This window comes from Oncorhynchus gorbuscha, linkage group LG15 (genome assembly GCF_021184085.1).
Source record: "Oncorhynchus gorbuscha isolate QuinsamMale2020 ecotype Even-year linkage group LG15, OgorEven_v1.0, whole genome shotgun sequence".
NCBI classification, from domain to species: domain Eukaryota; kingdom Metazoa; phylum Chordata; class Actinopteri; order Salmoniformes; family Salmonidae; genus Oncorhynchus; species Oncorhynchus gorbuscha.
The window spans coordinates 68,872,667-68,896,320 of NC_060187.1; the positions used below are offsets into that span (position 1 = coordinate 68,872,667).

Sequence of the window (23,654 nt, forward strand, 5' to 3'; positions counted from 1 at the left end):
CTATCCCCTTGTACTGTTTTGGACTCGGATCTGGTTTCTGACCCCTGCCTGACCTCGAGACTGCCTATCGTCTGGTACTGTTTGGACTCTGACCAGGTTTATGAACTTTCGCCTGTCCCCGACCTACCTTTGCCTACTCCCTTTGTTATAATAAATATCGGAGCTCTAACATCTGCCTCCTGTGTCTGCATTTGGGTCTCCCCTTTTGCCCTTACAAGCAATGCAGTGAAAAACAGTTGTACTCCACTAAAGTGCAAAACAAATTGATATTCCCAAATGTAGTATGTCTTTGCAGGGGGACTTGTGAACGTGCTGCCGTTATATCCTATTGCTAGGAGAATGGTAATCCTCTGAACTGGGTCCAGAGTGAGGCTGGAGATGGAGTCATTTTCATATCATAGGGTGGGGATCAATTATATTTCCATTCATACCCCATTCACGAAGTGTATTGAATTTGTACTTATGAACAAACCACTAAATGACTACTTATGAACATTACATTTACCCTAGCTCTGTGTAATTTCAAAAACTTTTTTTTTGGGGGGGGGGGGGGGGGGAGTCCAACTGAAGGTGTCATTAAAAAATGCATCCTATCCCCAACATTAACGAATATTTTCACATGACCCACCCCTTGTACTGTAAAAGAAATTGCACCCCCTCCCCCCCTCGTAGAATTAAATCATGTTTACTACTAAAACTGTGGCTGTGTTAATTAATCAATGTGGATATCGATTTTGCTGCGTCAGCATACTTTAGTGGCACAGTTACCTTGTCCGAGAGATTTACATGTTGACCAAAACGTCATCCCAGGGTAAGCCCTTATTCCTGTTTGACCGCTAGATGTATGGTTATTATGATGCCTCCACTGTGGGACCCTATAGTCTACATGAGATTCTTTTTATTTGTCAAACAGCAGCCATGCATCGATCATGTCACCAGAATAAGACACTTGATATTTATTGAAAGGAGCATCGAGATCATCACTGTGAATATTCACCACCCGGTGAATTTCACCAATTTATTTCATCTGTAGCCTAATAAACTGAATGCAATGCCATGTTATTACATGTCTTATCTGACATGTACTTCACTCCCATAAGAAGGCTGGAAACCTGTGCTCTGTTAATCAAATTACATTTTCACTGCAGCCTAAAGTATAATTTTGTACTCACTTAAACAATAATGCAATGTAGGCTAGTCTATGTAGGATCATCGTATTGTCCCTTAACAAGATTAATAGGGGAGCTTTTTGAGCTGCGTGTCTCATGTCTTTACTGTTCAAATCAAGTTGTATTTGTCACATGTGCCAAATACAACACTGTGAAATGCTTATTTACTAGCCCTTAACCAACAATGTAGAGTAAAACAAAACAAAATTTTGCTAAATAGACTATAGGAAAAATAGTAACACAAACTAATAATGAGGGTATATACAAGGGTACCAGTACCGAGTCAATGTGGAAGGGTATTGGGTAATTGAGGGAATATGTACATGCAGGTAGGGGTAAAGTGACAATGCATAGATAAATAGAGGGTAGCAGCAGCATGTGTGTGTGTGTGGCGTCATCAATATGCAGTGTGTGTTGGAGTGTCAGTGTAGTATGTGTGGTTAGAGTCCAGTGAGTGTACATCGAGCCTGTGCAAGAGACTCAGTGTAGTATGTGTGGTTAGAGTCCAGTGAGTGTACATCGAGCCTGTGCAAGAGACTCAGTGTAGTATGTGTGGTTAGAGTCCAGTGAGTGTACATCGAGCCTGTGCAAGAGACTCAGTGTAGTATGTGTGGTTAGAGTCCAGTGAGTGTACATCGAGCCTGTGCAAGAGACTCAGTGTAGTATGTGTGGTTAGAGTCCAGTGAGTGTACATCGAGCCTGTGCAAGAGACTCAGTGTAGTATGTGTGGTTAGAGTCCAGTGAGTGTACATCGAGCCTGTGCAAGAGACTCAGTGTAGTATGTGTGGTTAGAGTCCAGTGAGTGTACATCGAGCCTGTGCAAGAGACTCAGTGCAAAACAATAAGAATAAAACACGGGGGTCAATGCGAATAGTTTCATGTACAATGATACACCTTGCCTCTCCTCTGCCTATCAGCTATTCATAGTTGTTCTTGGGGTTCATATTGAAAATTGATCCAGCTGTGAATGCTTTTATGTGTGGTATGATTGCTAGTTAGCTTATTGCAGATCTTGAGAAATGATCCACCTTCCACTACTGTTACTATGAATGGTGGATAGAAGACAGACTAGTAGACTATATTGACCTGTGGTAGTAAAAGTTAGCATCCCGAAAAGCATAGTGTATAAGGGAAGTACCAAAATACCTTAATGTAGGGGAGGTGCATTCAAGCAGATGAGGAAATGTGGCTAGGATAGAAGAACTAATGCAAAAGAGCGAATGAAAACCAGGGAAAAATGCACTACCCTCCCCTGTGCCCAATAAAATCAAATAAAAACACTCCCCAAAGCAAAAGGTTTGACCAGGGAAAAATGCACTACCCTCCCCTGTGCCCAATAAAATCAAATAAAAACACTCCCCAAAGCAAAAGGTTTGACCAGGGAAAATGCACTCCCCTCCCCTGTGCCCAATAAAATAAAATAAAAACACTGCCCAAAGCAAAAAGTTAGACCAGGGGAAAAATGCACTACCCTCCCCTGTGCCCAATAATAAAAAAAACAACTCTCCCCAAAGCAAGAAGTTTGACAATCCCGCCCGCCCTTAACATTTCTCTAGGTGAAGAATGTCTACAGTTTGACCACCAGAGGGCGATATTTCCACTATACTCTTAAGGGGGCGTGGTCAGCATTTGCTAATCATTAAGTCACGTTAAGTAACATTTTATTGCAATTCCAGTATTTGAGCCAGTCGTCAAGTCACGCAAATCGGAGTATATTGAAACCCTCTTGAGTGTACACGACGATTTATGAAAACATATATTTAGGGAGAATCGATTGGTAAGTACAGTAGGCAAGATAAAAAAATATTTGTTTCTTTTTTTGTGGTTGTTATGCACCTAGCTAGCGTAACGTAAATATGTGATTTTCACCCAGCAAGCTTAAACTAGCATAGTAGCTCATTTGGTTGAGGCGGGGGCATAGTTGCAAGTTAGCTAGCTACGCACTTGACTGTGGTTAGACTTTGTGGTGATTTGAGAGAAATATAATCTTTGCTGTGGTTCACAGGGAGTGATGTGAAGCCGTGAGACAGAATAGGGTGGGTCAGTATGGGTGACGGCACATGGCAAAAGTAAATGCACTAACTAACGTTAGCTATCTGCTGTATTTAACATTCACATTGTTGACGTAACTAGCTAGTTATAGTTTCTCTACTGTCTCTGGTTACTATCTCTGTGGTAACTATGTAGCTAGCTGTAACATATTGGCAGACGGTAACTATTATAATGTAACTTCCGGCATAAGCCATGGATTCACGTTCTCTCAACTGTAGTCTGTTGTACACCCACCCAGACTGTCACTTTTTCACTGCTTTTTCTCAGCAAAAGTACTAACCACAAAAGTAACTGCCATCTTGTTACCACAACACATTCTCTGTTATTCCACTGGCTTGTACATTTCGTTATAAACAGGAAGTAAAGTACAGTGAGGGAAAATAGTATTTGATCCTCTGCTGATTTTGTACGTTTACCCACTGACAAAGAAATGATAAGTCTATAATTTTAATGATAGGTTTATTTGAACAGTGAGAGACAGACAAAAAAACGCATGTCAAAATTGTTACAAATTGATTTGCATTTAAGAAAAACTCTCCAATTTCGTGGTATCCAATTGTTAGTAATTACTATCTTGTCTCATCGCTACAACTCCCGTACGAGAGAGACGAAGGTCGAAAGCCATGCGTCCTCCGAAACGCAACCCAACCAAGCCGCACTGCTTCTTAACCCAGCGCGCATCCAACCCGGAAGCCAGCCGCACCAATGTGTCGGAGGAAACACCGTGCACCTGGCGACCTTGATTAGCGTGTACTGCGCCCGGCCCGCCACAGGAGTCACTGGTGCGAGATGAGACAAGGATATCCCTACCGGCCAAACCCTCCCTAACTCCGGACGACACTAGGCCAATTGTGCGTCGCCCCATGGACCTCCCGGTCGAGGCCGGCTGCGACAGAGCCTGTGCGCGAATCCAGAGTCTCTGGTGGCACAGCTAGCGCTGCAGTGCCCTAGACCACTGTGCCACCCGGGAGGCCCTGATTTGCATTTTAATGAGGGAAATAAATATTTGACCCCCTCTCAATCAGAGATTTCTGGCTCCCAGGTCTCTTTTATACAGGTAACAAGCTGAGATTAGGAGCACACTCTTAAAGGGAGTGCTCCTAATCTCAGTTTGTTACCTGTATAGAAGACACCTGTCCACAGAAGCAATCAATCAGATTCCAAACTCTCCACCATGGCCAAGACCAAAGAGCTCTCCAAGGATGTCAGGGACAAGATTGTAGACCTACACAAGGCTGGAATGGGCTACAAGACCATCGCCAAGCAGCTTGGTGAGAAGGTGACAACAGTTGGTGCGATTATCCGCAAATGGAAGAAACACAAAAGAACTGTCAATCTCCCTCGGCCTGGGGCTTCATGCAAGATCTCATCTCGTGGAGTTTCAATGATCATGAGTGAGGAATCAGCCCAGAACTACACGGGAGGATCTTGTCAATGATCTCAAGGCCGCTGGGACCATAGTCACCAAGAAAACAATTGGTAACACACTATACCGTGAAGGACTGAAATCCTGCAGCGCCCGCAAGGTCCCCCTGCTCAAGAAAGCACATATACATGACCGTCTGAAGTTTGCCAATGAACATCTGAATGATTCAGAGGACAACTGGGTGAAATTGTTGTGGTCAGATGAGACCAAAATGGAGCTCTTTGGCATCAACTCAATTTGCTGTGTTTGGAGGAGGAGGAATGCTGCCTATGACCCCAAGAACACCATCCCCACCATCAAACATGGAGGTGGAAACATGCTTTGGGAGTGTTTTTCTGCTAAGGGGACAGGACAACTTCACCGCATCAAAGGGACGATGGACGGGGCCATGTACCGTCAAATCTTGGTTGAGAACCTCCTTCCCTCAGCCAGGGCATTGAAAATGGGTCGTGGATTGGTATTCCAGCATGACAATGACCCAAAACACACGGCCAAAGGCAACAAAGGAGTGGCTCAAGAAGAAGCACATTAAGGTCCCGGAGTGGCCTAGCCAGTCTCCAGACCTTAATCCCATAGAAAATCTGTGGAGGGACCTGAAGGTTCGAGTTGCCAAACATCAGCCTCGAAACCTTAATGACTTGGAGAAGATCTGCAAAGAGGAGTGGGACAAAATCCCTCCTGAGATGTGTACAAACCTGGTGGCCAACTACAAGAAACGTCTGACCTCTGTGATTGCCAACAAGGGTTTTGCCACCAAGTACTAAGTCATGTTTTGCAGAGGGGTCAAATACTTATTTCCCTCATTTAAAATGCGAATCAATTTATAACAATTTTGACATGCTTTTTTCTGGATTTTTGTTGTTGTTATTCTGTCTCACTGTTCAAATAAACCTACCATTAAAATTATAGCTGGATCATTTCTTTGTCAGTGGGCAAATGTACAATGTTTGAGGCTCCACACTCCTGTACCAGATCGGATGAACAAGTAACTGTCAGACACACAACTTGAGGCACTGGGCCTTCTTCATCACTTATATTTACATTTTAAATGTTATTTTAATTGTAGCTCTAAGATCTCAAGGCTATGTTTACATGTATGATTACTGTGTTATTGACCTACTAGACCTAAACTATTTGGAATTAGAACTAGCAGCAAAACACTAGTACTAACCCAGGGAGTCTTGAAAGATTAGGCCAACCAAGTGGAGACTGTCTAATGACGTTGACAATCGTCTCTAACAGCTTTTAGGTCCAAATCAAGATGTTCCACACATGTGGACCCAATGAAGCCATGGTGGTGTCTGGTAAGATTCTTTGTTTTATGTGTTAATATTTATTAACATAATCTTACATGACACAATACAGAACCCTCAAAAAAAAAACAGGTTGGGCAAATCTACCCAACCTTACCCCCATCACCCTACATGGTCCAATATTGTTATGACTCTTCTTGAAACTGTAATAGGCCTATGTTTACTGTATGTGATTGTTTACAGTACAAGTAACACAAAACGTAATGCAGGGCCATGTGACATTGTGACTCACTTTGGCCTATCATGAAGTGTCATGTGATATCATTGAGTAACTCTGGGCCACTTTCAGTTGTCAAACTTTGTTGATAGAAAAGTCATTAATAGAGCCAACATGATTCCTTGATCGACATGTCGGAGAGGCAAGTTTGTTCTATGTTACATATTTCTATCTGAATGTTCCAAATCGTCATGTCCTGCTGAACACGCCCGGATGTCAGTCTGTAGTAAACCAGGACAGGAATCTGTAATCAGGTTCAGCTGAAATACCGTACAGTATTTTGTTTACATTTTACAATACCAGCTGTCGATAGGCTAGCTCCTCACTTACATTGTTTTCTATGGAATGTGGTGCTGCAATGTAGTCCTATATGTAGGCTCAGTGTACATGACATCTTAATTGTGTGCAGTACTGTGTTGACAGAGTACAGCCTAATGTAATCTCATCTCTCTCATACTTTCAAATAACCCACTCTTTTAGTATATACTAAGGCTACACTTTTTACCTTTCTTTGTCAAAGACTGATTGCCCTCTCTCTCCTTCGCTTCTCCTCCAGGCTTTGGTCGTTCCCCTCCACTAATGATCGCTGGAGGAAGAGTGTTTGTCCTCCCCTGTATTCAACAGATCCAGAGGTGGCTGTCTCTCCCTCCCCTTCTTTCAGTTATCCATCTGTTCATCTATCCAGGTTTCATTCAGGGATTCTATTAATGTATAGAGAAAAAGGCCCCATAGTCCCTGTGTATTCCCTACTGTTATTAATGCACCAATTTGTAAGTCGCTCTGGATAAGAGCGTCTGCTAAATAACTTAAATGTAAATGTAACGTTAGTGGTTAAATGAGCCTATATAAATGCCAGGCTACTATTTTAAGCTTATAATGCAACACAATCTGTCATTTGTAGCCTCCACCTGTAGTCGTGGTTACTCTCTCTGTCTGGCTCATTTTCTCCTCCCTCTCGCTATCCCCCTTTCTATTCTCATTGTACTTTCCCTCTTTGAACCACATCTCTCTCTCTCTCTGTCTGTCTGTTAGGATCACTCTGAACACCCTGACTCTGAATGTGAAGAGTGACAAGGTGTACACCCGTCATGGAGTGCCCATCTCTGTCACGGGCATCGCCCAGGTATGGACTTAGAAATCATCCCCGAGCCCCTACACACTTCGTGTACATGTGAAAGTAGCCATTTATTCTGATTGGATAGGTATAATTGACCTCACAGGTCAAATAGGGATTCCATATGTAACCTATGACCTCTGACAGGTGAAGATCCAGGGTCAGAACAAGGAGATGCTGGCCACAGCCTGTCAGATGTTCATGGGGAAGTCTGAGGCTGAGGTCTCCAACATCGCCCTGGAAACACTGGAGGGGCACCAGAGGGCTATCATCGCCCATCTGACTGTTGAGGTATGCTACACACCGCACCATCTCCTGATAAAGGGCATGTGTTGCCTCTGGTGCCCTTTTCTCTTCCTAAAGGAGTGACTTGGTCTTTTGAATTGACTTGCTGAATGTCTCACTGACTTCCAGCTACAAGCCATAGCTTGTTTTTCCTCATTGTTGACCTTTCTCATGACTTACTTAAAATGCTGGCAAACCTGCCTGGAAACTCAGAGCAATAATGGATTATAGTTATTATAATGTATGGAATAACAAGTCTCCTTTTCATTCCCAAGGTCTGTTGTTTTACTTCCTTTGTAGCTCTGGCTGATCTCCTCTGTATGCTACAGGTCCCCCCTTGTAGATACAGAAATACTAGAAAGGACAAAGCCTCTCAGAACAGGCCAATTTGACAGGGTACACTCGTTATGGCTGGTCCACCCTTATCCCTCTCTTTTCCTGTGTGGCTCAGTTAGAGTATGGTGCGTGCAACGCCGGGGTTCATAGGTTCGATCTGGGGCCACCAAAACGAAAATGTGTAAAAGTGACTGCTAAATGGCATGTATATTATTTCTCGGTATGAATGTCCTTCCCCTGTAGGAGATCTACCAGGACCGTAAGAAGTTTTCTGAGCAGGTGTTCAAGGTGGCCTCCTCTGATCTGGTCAACATGGGCATCGGCGTGGTCAGCTACACGCTCAAAGACGTTCACGATGACCAGGTTTGTTCTCTCTGACAAATATACAGCGACGTTACACTATGAAGGTCACACAAGGATTGTTGTTACAGAATACAGTCTGAAATTGAGATATTGGCATAGGTAAAATGTTGATGTCTTTTAAAAGTCAGTGTTTGAGAATGCAAGACAAATTCCTGCACAGAAATACTTGTTTACTTTTCTGTTTATGTAGCCAGTTTACAGTAGCAATAAGTCCCAAGGTGGTGTGGTATATTGCCAATATTCCATGACTAAGGGCTGTTCTTGCACAATGCGAAGGGGTCCCTGGATACAGCCCGTAGCTGTGATATATTGGCCATATCAGCCAATCACATGCTGGACCCAAACTACCATGTTTCTAATAATAATAATGACACTGTCTCTGTCAGGACTACCTCACCTCCCTGGGTAAAGCTAGGACAGCTCAGGTGCAGAAGGATGCCAGGATCGGAGAGGCTCAGTACAAACGAGACGCGGTGATCCGTGAGGCCCAGGCCATGCAGGAGAAGGTGTCGGCCCAGTATCTGAATGAGATCGAGATGGCCAAAGCACAGAGAGACTACGAGCTGAAGAAGGCCTCCTACGACTACGAGGTCAACACCAAGAAGGCGGAGTCTGAGATGGCCTATCAGCTGCAGGTATCCTGCCACCAAACTCTGGGCCGGGCAATGATCCTCTCATTCAGACACTCAACACAGCCGAGGCAGTGTGTCGTGTTCTAATAATTATTTATTTACACAGGGCAGAATCCTAACTTGAGATACGAGCATTCAAATTCCCCCCACTGCCATCACTTTTGATGTAAAGTGTCTGAGTGTTTAAAAAATATATTTTTGTTAAATCCATTGTGTTATTGGGGTTATGTAGGTGGCGAAGACGAAGCAGCGGATTGAGGAGGAGACGATGCAGGTGAAGGTGGTGGAGAGGTCTCAGCAGATCATGCTGCAGGAGCAGGAGATCACCCGTAAGGAGATGGAGCTGGAGGCCACGGTGAAGAAGCCTGCTGAGGCAGAGAGATACCGTCTGGAGAGACTGGCTGAGGCAGAACGGTATGTTACATTACCCAGGGCCTCATTGAGAAACGTTTCGTACACTAAATAATACCCCCAAAAATGCGCCAGTTTTTATGCAGAAGTTGTCAGTTGGAAAAAGGAAACTTGAGGTGAGAATGTACTTCTCCTCCTGCAGACTCTAGACCATTAGTACACAACGTTTCTAGTGGTTGAAGTATTGCATTGCTAAAAGGCAAAGGTAACCTTGTGCAAATGGAGAATATACAGTTTAAGTCGAAGTTTACATACACTTAGGTTGGAGTCATTAAAACACATTTTTCAACCACTCCACAAATTTCTTGTTAACATACTATAGTTTTGGCAAGTTGGTAATTAAGTCATTTTTCCAACAATTGTTCAGACAGATTATTTCACTTATAATTCACTGTATCATAATTCCAGTGGGTCAGAAGTTTACATACACTAAGTTGACTGTGCCTTGAAACAGCTTGGAGAATTCCCCAAAATGATGTCATTGCTTTATAAGCTTCTGATAGGCTAATTGACATCATTTGAGTCAACTGTAGGTGTACTTGTGGATGTATTTCAATGCCTACCTTCAAACTCAGTGCCTCTTTGCTTGACATCATGGGGAATTCAAAAGAAATCGGCCAAGACCTCAGACAAAAAATTGTAGACCTCCACAAGTCTGGTTCACCCTTGGGAGCAATTTCCAAACGCCTGAAGGTACCACGTTCATCTGTACAAACAATAGTACGCAAGTATAAACACCACGGGACCACGCAGCGGTATGCTCAGGAAGCAGACGAGTTCTGACTCCTGGAGATGAACGTACTTTGGTGTGAAAAGCAGACCACCATAGTCCCTATGCCCAAGAACACAAAGGCAACCTGCCTAAATGACTACAGACCCGTAGCACTCACGTCCGTAGCCATGAAGTGCTTTGAAAGGTTGGTAATGGCTCACATCAACACCATTATCCCAGAAACCCTAGACCCACTCCAATTTGCATACCGCCAAAACAGATCCACAGATGATGCAATCTCTATTGCACTCCACACTGCCCTTTCCCACCTGGACAAAAGGAACACTTATGTGAGAATGCTATTCATTGACTACAGCTCAGTGTTCAACACCACAAGTTCCTCGGTGCCCACATCAACAACAAACTAGAATGGTCCAAGACAGTTGTGAAGAGGGCACGACAAAGCCTACTCCCCCACAGGAAACTAAAAAGATTTGGCATGGGTCCTGAGATCCTCAAAAGGTTCTACAGCTGCAACATTGAGAGCATCCTGACTGGTATGGCAATTGCTCGGCCTCCGACAGCAAGGCTCTACAGAGGGTAGTGCAGTGCGTACGGTAGCTGCCTGCCATCCAGGACCTCTACACCAGGCGGTGTCAGAGGAAGGCCCTAAAAATAGTTTGTTTTTAGGTGACCAAATACTTATTTTCCACCATAATTTGCAAATAAATTCCTACAATGTGATTTTCCGGATTTTTTTTCCCCCTCATTTTGTCTGTCATAGTTGAAGTGTATCTATGATGAAAATTACAGGCCTCATCTTTTTAAGTGGGAGAACTTGCACAATTGGTGGCTGACTAAAACCTTTTTTGCCCCACTGTACATACTACCTCAATCAGCCTTACTAACCGGTGTCTGTATGTAGCCTCGCTGTATTTAGCCTGTCTTTTTCCTGTTGTTTTATTTCTATACTTACATATTGTTCACCTAACCCCCTTTTTGCACTATTGGTTAGAGCCTGTAAGTAAGCATTTCACTGTAAGGTCTACACCTGTTGTATTCGGCACATGTGACAAATAACATTTTATTTGAAAAGTGCAAATCAATTCCAGAACAACAGCAAAATACTTAGAAGATGCTGGAGGAAACGGGTACAAAAGTATCTATCTATATCCACAGTATAATGAGTCCTATATCGACATAACCTGAAAGACCGCTCAGCAAGGAAGAAGCCACTGCTCCAAAACCGCCATAAAAAAGCCAGACTACTGTTTGCTCCTATACATGGGGACGAAGATTGTACTTTTTGGAGAAATATCCTCTGGTCTGATGAAACAAAAATAATATTTTTCGACCATAATGACCATTGTTATGTTTGGAGGAAAAAGTGGTAGGCTTGCAAGATGAAGAACACCATCTCAACTATGAAGCACGGGGGTGGCAGCATCATGTTGTGGGTGTGCTTTGCTGCAGGAGGGACTGGTGCACTTCACAAAATAGATGACATCATGAGGAAGGAACATTATGTGGATATATTGAAGCAACATCTCAAGACATCAGTCAGGAAGTTAAAGCTTGGTCGCATATGGGTCTTCCAAATGGACAATGACCCCAAGCATACATTCAAAGATGTGGCAAAATGGCTCAAGGACAACAAAGTCAAGGTATTGGAGTGGCCATCACAAAGCCCTGACCTCAATCCTATAGAACATTTGTGGGCAGAACTGAAAAAGCATGTGTGAGCAAGGATGCCTACAAATCTGACTCAGTTACACCAGCTCTGTCAGGAGGAATGGGCCAAAATTCACCCAACTTATTGTGGGAAGCTTGTGGAAGGCTACCTGAACCGTTTGACCCAAGTTCAACAATTTAAAGGCAATGCTACCAAATACTAATTGAGTGCATGTAAACTTCTGACCCACTGGGAATGTGATGAAATAAATATAATCTGAAATAAATCATTCTCTCTAATATTATTCTGACATTTCACATTCTTAAAATAAAGTGGTGATCCTACCTGACCTAAAACAGGGAATTTCTACAAGGATTGAATGTCAGGAATTGTGAAACAATTAAACTCTGTTTATTTGGCTAAGGTGTATGTAAACTTCCAACTTCAACTGTATGATGATACTCTTATTCATAACTAAAAAACAAGTAGCTAAATATAATAACAAGATCCAGTCATTTGCTGTTATTTTTGCATTCTAAAATAATGATCATTTGCAGAATAAATTCCTCAATTTCTGGTCATGAGTTCATATTCCTGAAGTAGCCATACAACAAATTACCATGAGCACATCTCTCATTTTTAATTGGACTTATTAGATGGGCTATTCTAATTTTAAACGTTTGCTCTAGCTAGCCTATGCATCCAACAGGGAGCACAGTTTATAACAGACAGTTGATTTGAGTCTGTGGTTGATGTTTTGTATTTAAGTTTGTAGGCTACAGCTGTTAGTAACCCTACTGTAGTTGTCATTTTTCCGCAGTTCCACCATGTTTCAGAATTCGCGGGTAGTGCAGCATATTTATGTTCTGGGGAGAGTCAATGCAAAACATTATTGTGTTCAAACAATCTGTTTACAGGTCCACAACAATTTGCAATTGTTTGTTTCTTACAGAAACGGTCAGATACACCCCCTCCAGGACATTTGATCAAGTTCACCACTATTTCCTTTACATACTGCTTTGGCCTAATTCCAATACTTCTAATGTATACAGCAAATAAAGGCCCTATTGTCGCCATAAAAGGGGAATGATGGGGGTATGTCAGCACTGTGGGTATGTTCTGTTCCGTAGTAGTTACAGTGAGTCCTGTTAAACTGAGGAAGAGACTTTTCTAGTGCTCCAACATTTGCTCTGTTCAACTCAAACGGTCTCTGTCCTTCTCTCTTTCACAGTGCACAGCTCATCATGGAGGCTGAGGCAGAGGCAGAGTCCATCAGAGTAAGTTCAGCAGCACCTCCTCGATCACTCCCCTCCACTCTCCTGTCACTCCTGTTATCAGTCTCTTCACCCCCAGTACAATAGCTGTCTGAAATGCCTCCTGTCCTAGCTTCTCCCCTGACAGCCTGTCCTTTCCACCCTCTTCATCCACTCACTCTCTTTCTCTCCCTCCCCTCTCTCCATATTGAGGTTGGTGTTCTCTGTTCCTCTTCCTGTCTCTATTCTAACTTCCTTGTCTCCTTCTTTGTAGGCATCGCTTACTTGCCTTAATTTAACTTTACTTTAGGATAAGTTCTCTCTTTCTTCCTGTTTCATATATTATACACATTCTTATTATCAGTCCATTTCACATTTGGATATATTTTTCATAGCACAACCACCCACCTGTGTCTTGCGGGCCACAAACAGGCAAGTAACGACACAGTACAACAGTGGTGTGCAGAACGGCATCTCGAAACGCACAACTCGCTGGTCCTTGTCACGGATTGGCTATTGCAGTAGACGACCACACGGGGTTCCACAGCTAAAAACAAGAAGCGGTTCCAGTGGACACGCAATCACCAACACTGGACAATCGAGGAGTGAAAAACATTGCCTAGCTCAACGAATCCCGGTTCCTGTTGCGTCATGCTGATCGCAGAGGCAGGATTTGGCATAAGTAGCATGAGTCCATGGCCCCTTCCTGCCTGGTGTCAACAGTACAGTCTGGAGGGGGTGGTGTAATGGTGTGGGGAATGTTTTCTTGGCACAAGTTAAGTCCCTTGATACCAGTTATTGAGCAACGTTTCCATGCCCCAAATAATTCAGGCTGTTCTGGACCCTCCCGGTACCGGATGTACCTAATAAACTGGCAACTGAGTGTGTTATTTTTTCTTCTGTGTATATACACCCTTTGGTTATTTGAACTGTGTGTTCTCTCTCCTTGTCTCTGTCCTGTCTGTGTAGATGAGGGGCGATGCTGAGGCGTTTGCTCTGGAGGCTAAGGGTCGTGCTGAGGCAGAGCAGATGGCTAAGAAGGCTGAGGCCTTTAAACAGTACGGGGAGGGAGCTATGGTGGACATGCTGCTGGAGAAACTGCCACTGGTCAGTCACACTGGGAGTAGGACTGGTTCTACTAGAGACTGGGAGGATGCATGGATAGGGAGAAGGATTGATGGGAGAGTGATTCAGTAGATGGAGAGTTTGAGCAGATGGATGGAGAGATGGTCAGATTCAGTGGATATGAGGATAGATGGATGACAGATTGATTAGATGACAGATGGACATGTAGTGTACTGTTACTGCAGTCCTGTCTGCTGCTGTTCTCTTCCTGAAGCTGCCATCACTCCTCCTGTCCTAGATAGCAGAGGAGATCAGCAGGCCCCTCTCCATGGCCCAGAAGGTTACCATGGTTTCCAGCGGCGGCGGTGAGGTGGGTGCTGCCAAGCTGACCGGAGAGGTTCTGGACATCATGACCAGACTACCAGCTGCTGTGGAGAAACTCACTGGAATCAACATCTCACAGGTCTGTGTAATGCGTGTGTGGAAGAGAGAGGAACATAGTATTTGTGTGTGCATATACAGTATTTGTATGTGAACTTATGTCGACAAACACTGACATTCTCTTCACTTCTTTCCACAGGTTGGCCTGTCCACCCGAATGGGCTGAGAATGGAGCCCAGTGACTGAGACAGCCTGCACCGTCAGACCAGGAACTCCATACTGCCTCCTTGTGCCTATAATTACTATTACCTAGTGTAGTTGTCTATGTCTGCATGCCTGTCTGCATGCCTGTGTTAGCACGGTAGTCTTTCTTAGAGCATGTGTCAGCACTCTCATTGGCACTGATCTGGAAACAAAGGATGGGTCAAAGCTGTATGTTGTAGGCCTACTGTGGGAGTTTGTCTCCTGGTCATTCATATCTCTGTTAGATCAGCTTGGATAAAGGAAAGCACTTTGGGCTAGCAGGACACAGCCTTAGTAGTTCTGGTAGCAACGAGCCTCTTTTCCCCGTCTGTTATTCAGTGTGTTTTAATCACTGCTTCAAGCCTGCCTTTCTGTCTCCCTCTATTACAGGTTTGGGTCCATATAAACTGTTCCACTATCACATAGTTGTGTTTTAGTTGTAATTCATAGTATTATTTCATTGGTTGAGAAAGGATGTTTTCATTCTCTTCTTTCTTTGTTGTTCATAGGAAATAATCGTGTCAGTATGAGGTTTGTCAGTTGCTTGTTTTGTCGACATTTGCAGTTCTATAAGGTAGTCTGTCTTGTTCTGAGCATGGTTGGCTAGCTAGTTGCTATTAATTGCTTTGCAAATGAAGAAGAAATGCTCTTTACTTTCACTGTGGACATTTCTTTTTTTAAACTAATTGTAGTACTGGTAGTCATGTTATTAAACATGTTCTACCTGCTTATGGATTCTAGTACCTCTGTCTACCAACTTATGGACAGTGGTTTTCCACTATGTGCTCCCCTGACAGTAGATCCTAGATCAGTCTACTGAAATCACTAGCCCTCTAGAATGGCCAGTGCCTTGTTTTAAAGTCTAATTAATCATATCAATACAAGCCATATTACAATAGAAGCCAAGTTGCATGCAGATAATGCTGATTTGTGATCTTTTTGCCATGACCCTGCCATATGTGTGGGATGTAATCACAAACTATATGATGGGTTGGCACTAAACCTCTTCTCTCTGTTGGTACAATACTGGCATAGACACAATCAATGGAGTACTGAATTTGATGGTATCTAATTTTCCATAGCAAAATAAAAACAAGGAACTACAGATTCTCTGTTACTAAAGTGTTATTTATCCAACAGACAGATTGTCATGTACACCATTATGGCTTAGTTCCAGTGTGTTTCTAAACCCTAGACTTATTAGACAGACAGGCCTTCGATCAGAGCTTCTACTGTGCTATATAACTGTATAAAGGTGGAGATTTTCTGTGAAGTGATTGGAAGGAAGTAAGTGGGTGGGAGGAGGGAGGGAGCGAGCGGACTGGGGTTTTCCTGCTGAAGACTAACCTCCGAGGTCTCTTTATCTAGGTCAGGTGTACTGTCAGTCACGTGGTGTCTGGATGTGCTGTTTGAGGTGAAGTTGTGCGTAGGAGAGGGTTATGGCGAAACTAGCCTGGGTGCCAGTCTGTTAATCAGGAGCTATCCTTTTGTATCGTAATCTTAATCTTATCATTAGACTGGTCTTATTTTTCCAGATTTTCTATGTGGTGCTGATCACATCCCTGTTTGATCCTTTTTGTAGTATAAGGTTTGTTAGGGACTGGTTCTATACCATAGAAATAGGATCCTTCTGTGTTCTATACCACCACTCAGGATTCTAGAAGCTACTTCTCTCTAGCTGATTGTAATTCCCCAAAGCTTACATGCTCTCTGGCTGTCTATGCATTTTGTTACCGTCAAGTGCCTGACTAAGTTGAAAGATTCCCATTTCTCTCAACCCAAAGGCTAAACTTTCACCGCACGTTAAACATTGTGACAACCTATAGAGGCATGCTATGTTCTAAAGATATTAATGAAAGCCAATTTCACCAAAACAATACTACTTCTTTCACTTATGCACACACCTGTATATTATGTCATAATGTCAATGATTTGTGACTTTGAACCTTTTTCTGTCCTGTATCTGCTCTTAGTTAAATATGGTTTCTATGATTTGTATTTCCGTCTATGCTTTGTTGACTTGCCAAGATAATGCCTGGCCTTCCATGTACAGTGGCTTGTGAAAGTATTCACCCCCTTGACATTTTTCCTATTTTGTTGCCTTACAACCTGGAATTAAAATAGATTTTGGGGGGGTTTTCACATGACTACCACTGAAGATGCTAAATTTTTTTGTGAAATAAGACCAAAAAAATGAACTTGAGCGTGCATAACTATTCACCCCCCCCCAAAGTCAGTTTGTAGAGCCACCTTTTGCAGCAATTACAGCTGCAAGTCTCTTGAGGTATGTCTCTGAGCTTGGCACATCTAGCCACTGGGATTTTTGCCCATTCTTCAAGGCAAAACTGCTCCAGCTCCTTCAAATTGGATGGGTTCCGCTGGTGTACAGCAATCGAAGTCATACCACATATTCTCAATTGGATTGAGGTCTGGGCTTTGACTAGGCCATTCCATGACATTTAAATGTTGCTTTAGCAGTATGCTTAGGGTCATTGTTCCAGTCTCAAATCTCTGGAAGACTGAAACAGGTTTCCCCTCAGGAATTTCCCTGTGTTTAGCACCATCCATCATTCCTTCAATTCTGTCCATTTTCCCCTGTCCCTGCTGATTGAAAAACATGCTGTTCTGGGGGTGATGAGAGGTGTTGGGTTTGCACCAGACAGTGTTTTCCTTGATGGACAATTTTAGTCTCATCTGACCAGAGAACCTTCGTCCATATGTTTGGGGAGTCTCCCACATGCCTTTTGGCGAACACCAAACATGTTTGCTTATTTTTGTTTCTTTAAGCAATGTCTTTTTTCTGGCCACTCTTCCAGCCCAGCTCTGTGGAGTGTACGGTTTAAAGTGGTCCTATAAACAGATACTCCAATCTCCACTGTGGAGCTTTGCAGCTCCTTTAGGGTTGTCTTTGCTCTCTTGTTACCTTTCTGATTAATGCCCTCCTTACCTGGTCTGAGTTTTGGCGCCATATTCTTTCCATTTTCTTTATAATGGATTTAAATGGTGCTCTGTGGGATCTTTTAAAGTTTGGGATATTTTTTTATAATTCAACCCTGATCTGTACTTCACAACTTTTCCCTGACCTTGGTCTTTGGTGGAGATCATGTGACTTAGGTAGTTGGTTGCACCAGATCTTATTTAGGGGCTTCATTCATAAAAGGGGGTGAATACATATGCACACACCACTTACATTTTTTTTTGTTATTTTTAAAATTTCACTTCACCAATTTGGACTTTTGTGTCCATTACATGAAATCCATTTAAATTACAGGTTGTAATGCAACAAAATAGGAAAAACACTATTGCAAGGCTCTGTAGTGTAAACTTTGAATTGAAGTGCACTAAGTTGTGAAATTATTGTAACATTTATATAAACAAACGCTCTTTCCTAACTCAAACCCTTTGTCCTCTACATGTGTTGTTTCTTCGTGTTTTAATGACAAAACATTTATCCTTGCTTTATTTGGAAAGGTTAACTTTATTAAAACTACAAAAATAGACAACACAATGAATTATAATGGCATCAAGGTAAGGTAGCAAGCTTTCTACAGAGGAACAAAAAGAGACCCCAACGGTAACAAAGAAATTCCATATATTAAACAAAATAAAAATTGTCCTTTGAAGATGAACCTGATGATGTGTACATATTCTAAGACAAAGGATGACAGCATCACTGACAAGGAGATACTAAGTACATATACAGGAAATCTATATATACAAATATGGGTTTAGTTGGGCTACAGTGTATCAAAAAAGGTCAATGGAGACACACATTCGTATGGCACCACCATTCACACTCATTCAATCAGTAAACAAGGATTATTTGATCATCTTGATTAAGCCTGGCACATTATGCAGAACTACACTCAGTGAGGCAGAGTCCACCACGGGCAGCTTATGTTGGGATAATGTAGATGAAAGGTTACTGACAAACTAAAGCTTTGGATACAGTCGTTAGTGCTCTTCTCATGAGTGTTAAATCCGTTGTGATTGCAGTTTTAACCGTTCGGTCTGATCGTTTCCCTATTGCTGGGTATCTATGTAACACTGGCAGAAAGCATTTGGTGTGCTCTACCTTTCCTCATAATGCAGACGGAGGTTTTACAAACCTATTTTCCTCCTTGACATGAGGCAGTTCTATTTGAACAACAATCCACTGAAATGAATCATGAATACATGATCAACTTTAAGATGATAAATCACAAGACACTGACCTGTTTTTCTGTTTAGAACTACATCTATTTTGACCAGCAATGCCATGTTGGACTGCTATCGGTACTAACACCAAGGGGATACAGACTGTCTGTACGTTCCAACATCCAGACTGGCATACCAACATGATACTGTTGGGGGAGCTACTCAAAGTGTTGTTACTTAGTTGTTCAACTACAAGTACTGTAACTATGCCCCAAGACTGGCCAAGACTCTACAATTCTAGTGCAGGTATTGGGGCGTGCGGCCAGAAACAGCCTTTAAAGTGCAGCTGGTAGTGTATTGGACATATATATGAACCTCCTTTCTGGGTCACTGAGTCAGACCCAGCTCCGCTATTCATCGCTGGTAGAAAATCACATCGCTCACCTCACACATGAAAATGGTAATTTACATATATCAGCCCGCACTCCCCTCTAGTCGTCAATCCATCTGTCCATCCATGTTATGCCGTTCCATCAGCTAGTCACCAATCACAACTGTCAGTTTCACATGTGATGTCACAGCACCAGGCAGTGTTGTCTGTCTTTCAGTGTGTGTTGCTGTGGGCTATACTATTCCAGCTCCCATAAGGAAGGATGTCTCTCTTCTGTTAAGTTCATATCTCATTGGTTGTAGCACCTCCCCTACTGTACCTGTTCTCTCGGGCAGTGAGGCTCACGTCACGTGACACCAGTCAGTTCTCTCTGGCTCCAGAGGTCCAAAGGGTTTCAGTTTGGAGGTCTGGTAGAGTAACAACCATATCTCTATGGTAACAACCCCACACTTCCTGTCCTGGAAAGAGTCATCGAGTCCAGATCAGTTCACATCAGTCCAGTATAACTCCATAGTTACAGCTCAGAGTGGATCAATTGTGAGAGATATGAGTGAGACTGCAGAATGAAAGGCTTACGGAGTGGTGAGATACTGAGTTGGGTGGAGAGGGAGGCAGAATATAGTCACAACGCCAGCCTAGTCTGGGCTGAGCAGCTGACTGACTGACAGCATTGTGTGTGTGTGTCTAATGCCTGGTGTTACAGACTGCTGGTGGAACAGCTGTTGCTGTGTCTGCTACTGGCCTGTGTATGAGAGCGTAACGGGTAACGGGTAGGCCAGAGGAATAGAATGCAATATTCAGCCACACTCGTCTGGTTCCATGAGACTAGAGACAACAGACTGGGGTCTGGGATGGAGGGTTTGGGGCTGGGAAGAACTGGGTTATATACTGAAAACTAGTGAAATATACTGGGACATACTCATATTTCTATATAGTACTAAGACAGTAAACCTTGTGTGCAATTTCACCTCTGTGTGAAAAATGTGTGTGTACCGTTTTGAGATGGAGAAATGTTGACAGTATGAGAATATATATATAGACCTTCACCAGTAACCCTAGCACATGATTTATACAAATACCAAAAACATTAGCAGGTCAAGTAATAAAATACCTATATAGGATGATGTGTTAAGTTTATCCCAAAATGTTAATATGCTATTAAACTATGATCACATTTCAGAGTATTAATGTCTGACATTGATGCATAATCAGATTGGTATTGTTGATATTCTTTGAGAAACGTTATTCAGCGTTATAAATTCATTTTAGCTTCATCTACATTACCAAGCATTGTCACATTGCCTCCCCATACGTCTTATAGCTTCCCTGTGTTCGCTAGCAGACCATTGACAGACCATCGGTGGTCCTGGAAGCACTATGCAGAATCAGACACCAACCCACCACCGCACCAACCATTGTGTTGTGTTACATTCTTATTAAGACGCTCTAGAGACTACTCAGGGGGGTAAAGAGGTTTGGGTTGAGGTCTGTCTCGTGGGAGTGAAAACCGAACCAGCGGTGTCTCAGCCCCATCCGCCCATCATAGAGAGATACAAAATATACAAGCAGGCACCCGTCCCTCTACTGCACACCTCTCCCTCTACACCTCCACCACTTCTACACACATCCCTCGCTCAAAGCACTCATCTCTACGATGAATGGCGGAATGAAGGTTGGAGGAGCCGTCTCTCATCCCCCTCTCTCCATCTCGCTCTTCCATTCCTCTCTCTCTCTACACCATGTTCATGGCATCCTCTGTGAGGAAGGAGTGAATGTGGGCAAATGATGGGCGGAGCTTGCAGTCCCGGTTCCAGCAGCTCAGCATGAGGTCATAGAGACCCTGAGGACACACATCTGGCCTGCTCAGATACACCTGGGGATGGGGGGGGGGGGGGGGGGGGGACAAAGACAGAGGAGGGATAGGGGAGAGAGATAGAAAGGGGGAGGTGGAGGGGGGTGACAAAAGGAATGAGGGAGGGATGAGGGTTAAACATTCCATCTACTTAAATGTACTGCTATTGTACTGTAGGAGCCTGTGTATGAGTGTGTGTACCTGTCTTCCGTGGTCTCTGAAGAACTCTCCGGCGTTGTCTATGACCTGTTCATCAGTCAGGTTGGAGTAGGGTTGCTCCTGACACACACTCAGCATCTCCCACAGAGTCACACCAAACGCCCACACGTCACTGGCTGTGGTGAACTTCCCCTGCAGAGACACACACTACCTGTTAGTTACTGGTTAGTTACTTATTTACCACAACTAACTTACTACTTGTCCCACCATTTTGTTTCTTTCTCTTGTAATGTCCTCATATCTTCCCTCTTGTTTTCTTTATGCCCCTCTCTCCTTCCTCACCCCTCTCTCTCTCCTTCCTCGCCCCTCTCTCTCCTTCCTCGCCCCTCTCTCCTTCCTCGCCCCTCTCTCTCCTTCCTCGCCCCTCTCTCTCTCTTTCCTCGCCCCTCTCTCTCCTTCCTCGCCCCTCTCTCCTTCCTCGCCCCTCTCTCTCCTTCCTCGCCCCTCTCTCTCCTTCCTCCCCCTCTCTCTCCTTCCCCGCCCCTCTCTCTCCTTCCCCGCCCCTCTCTCTCCTTCCTCGCCCCTCTCTCCTTCCCCCCCCCTCTCTCTCCTTCCTCGCCCCTCTCTCTCCTTCCTCGCCCCTCTCTCTCCTTCCTCGCCCCTCTCTCTCCTTCCTCGCCCCTCTCTCTCCTTCCTCGCCCCTCTCTCTCCTTCTCCGCCCCTCTCTCTCCTTCCTCGCCCCTCTCTCTCCTTCCTCGCCCCTCTCTCTCCTTCCTCGCCACTCTCTCTCCCTGTGTGTCCTCTCACCATCAGTATATACTCCCAGGCCATCCATCGTATAGGCAGCACGGCTCGCCCCTCTCTCTCCTTCCTCGCCCCTCTCTCTCCTTTCCCGCCCCTCTCTCTCCTTCCTCGTCCCTCTCTCTCCTTCCCCGCCCCTCTCTCCTTCCTCGCCCCTCTCTCCTTCCTCGCCCCTCTCTCTCCTTCCCCGCCCCTCTCTCTCCTTCCCCGCCCCTCTCTCTCCTTCCCCGCCCCTCTCTCTCCTTCCTCGCCCCTCTCTCTCCTTCCTCGCCCCTCTCTCTCCTTCCTCGCCCCTCTCTCTCCTTCCTCGCCCCTCTCTCTCCTTCCTCGCCCCTCTCTCCTTCCCCGCCCCTCTCTCTCCTTCCCCGCCCCTCTTTCTCCTTCCTCGCCCCTCTCTCTCCTTCCTCGCCCCTCTCTCTCCTTCCTCGCCCCTCTCTCTCCTTCCCCGCCCCTCTCTCTCCTTCCTCGCCCCTCTCTCTCCTTCCTCGCCCCTCTCTCTTAACCTGTGTGTCCTCTCACCATCAGTATACACTCTCAGGCCATCCATCGTATAGGCAGTACGGCCCGCCCCTCTCTCTTCTTCCTCGCCCCTCTCTCTCCTTCCTCGCCCCTCTCTCTCCCTGTGTGTCCTCTCACCATCAGTATACACTCCCAGGCCATCCATTGTATAGGCAGCATGGCTCGCCCCTCTCTCTCCTTCCCCGCCCCTCTCTCTCCTTCCCCGCCCCTCTCTCTCCTCCTCGCCCCTCTCTCTCCTTCCTCTTCCCTCTCTCTCCCTGTGTGTCCTCTCACCATCAGTATACACTCCCAGGCCATCCATCGTATAGGCAGCACGGCTCGCCCCTGGATGCGGTAGTAGTCTCCAGCGTACAGGTTTCTGCTCATCCCAAAGTCGGCGATCTTGATGGGTCGCTCCCCGCCCCGGTCGCCCCCGCTCTCGCCCTTCTCACCCCCCACCAGGCAGTTTCTTGTGGCCAGGTCACGGTGCACGAAGTTCAGAGACGACAGAAACTTCATCCCTGAAGCTATCTGACTGGCCATGGCGATCAGAGCAGGGTAACTGAGAGGGAGGGATGTGTGGTGGAAGAAGAAGAGAGGAGATAAGAGGCAGAAATACAATATTTCAGATACAGGTGGAAAGGTGTTTGTGTATATATGCATCTGTCTTTGTGAAAATGTGTGTGTGACTGTGTGTGTGTGTACTATGTGTGTGTGTATACTCTGTGCGTCTGTGTGTCCTATGTGTGTGTGTGTACTCTGTGCGTCTGTGTGTGTGTGTGTACTATGTGTATGTGTGTACGCTGTGCGTCTGTGTGTGTGTGTACTATGTGTGTGTGTGTACTCTGTGCGTCTGTGTGTGTGTGTACTATGTGTGCGTATTACCTGATGGTGGGGGTGTTATGTGTGGGTCCGGTCTTGTCCAGCAGGACTCTGTGTGAGAGGTACTGGTTGAGGTCTCCACTTTCCATGTACTCTGTGACCATACAGAGAGGGTCGCTGCTCACACACACTCCCAACAGACGGATGATGTTGGGGTCCTTCAGACGAGACAGAATCTTCCCCTCCTTTAGGAAGTCATTCCTAGGAGGGAGGGAGAGACCGGAGCGAGGGGTGGGGTGGAGGAGAGAGAGATCAACAATTGAAATGAGAAAAAGCTAAATGAAAGAGAT

At 44.6% G+C, this 23,654-nt stretch overlaps 2 protein-coding genes across 6 annotated transcripts in view; one reads left to right on the forward strand and one right to left on the reverse strand.

Moving 5' to 3' along the window:
• The first annotated feature begins 2,789 nt into the window (after positions 1-2,789).
• Positions 2,790-16,636, forward strand: LOC123997883 (flotillin-1-like). Its single transcript, XM_046302540.1, has 12 exons — positions 2,790-2,946; positions 5,890-5,951; positions 6,734-6,809; positions 7,210-7,300; positions 7,439-7,582; positions 8,156-8,275; positions 8,662-8,910; positions 9,140-9,321; positions 12,934-12,979; positions 13,925-14,062; positions 14,319-14,483; positions 14,601-16,636. The coding sequence occupies exons 2-12, from the start codon at positions 5,909-5,911 to the stop codon at positions 14,625-14,627; spliced, it is 1,281 nt and encodes a 426-aa protein (XP_046158496.1). The 5' UTR covers positions 2,790-2,946; positions 5,890-5,908; the 3' UTR covers positions 14,628-16,636.
• A 1,466-nt stretch (positions 16,637-18,102) lies between these two features.
• Positions 18,103-23,654, reverse strand: part of LOC123997884 (epithelial discoidin domain-containing receptor 1-like) — an 87,501-nt gene continuing 81,949 nt past the window's right edge. For all 5 annotated transcript variants that reach the window (XM_046302545.1, XM_046302543.1, XM_046302544.1 and 2 more), the window contains 4 exons: positions 23,368-23,565; positions 22,777-23,044; positions 21,226-21,375; positions 18,103-21,045 (listed from right to left, as the gene is read on the reverse strand). In XM_046302545.1, the coding sequence (XP_046158501.1) occupies positions 20,905-21,045; positions 21,226-21,375; positions 22,777-23,044; positions 23,368-23,565 (757 nt within the window). In that variant the 3' untranslated portion in view covers positions 18,103-20,904. The remainder of the gene's footprint in view (positions 21,046-21,225; positions 21,376-22,776; positions 23,045-23,367; positions 23,566-23,654) is intronic.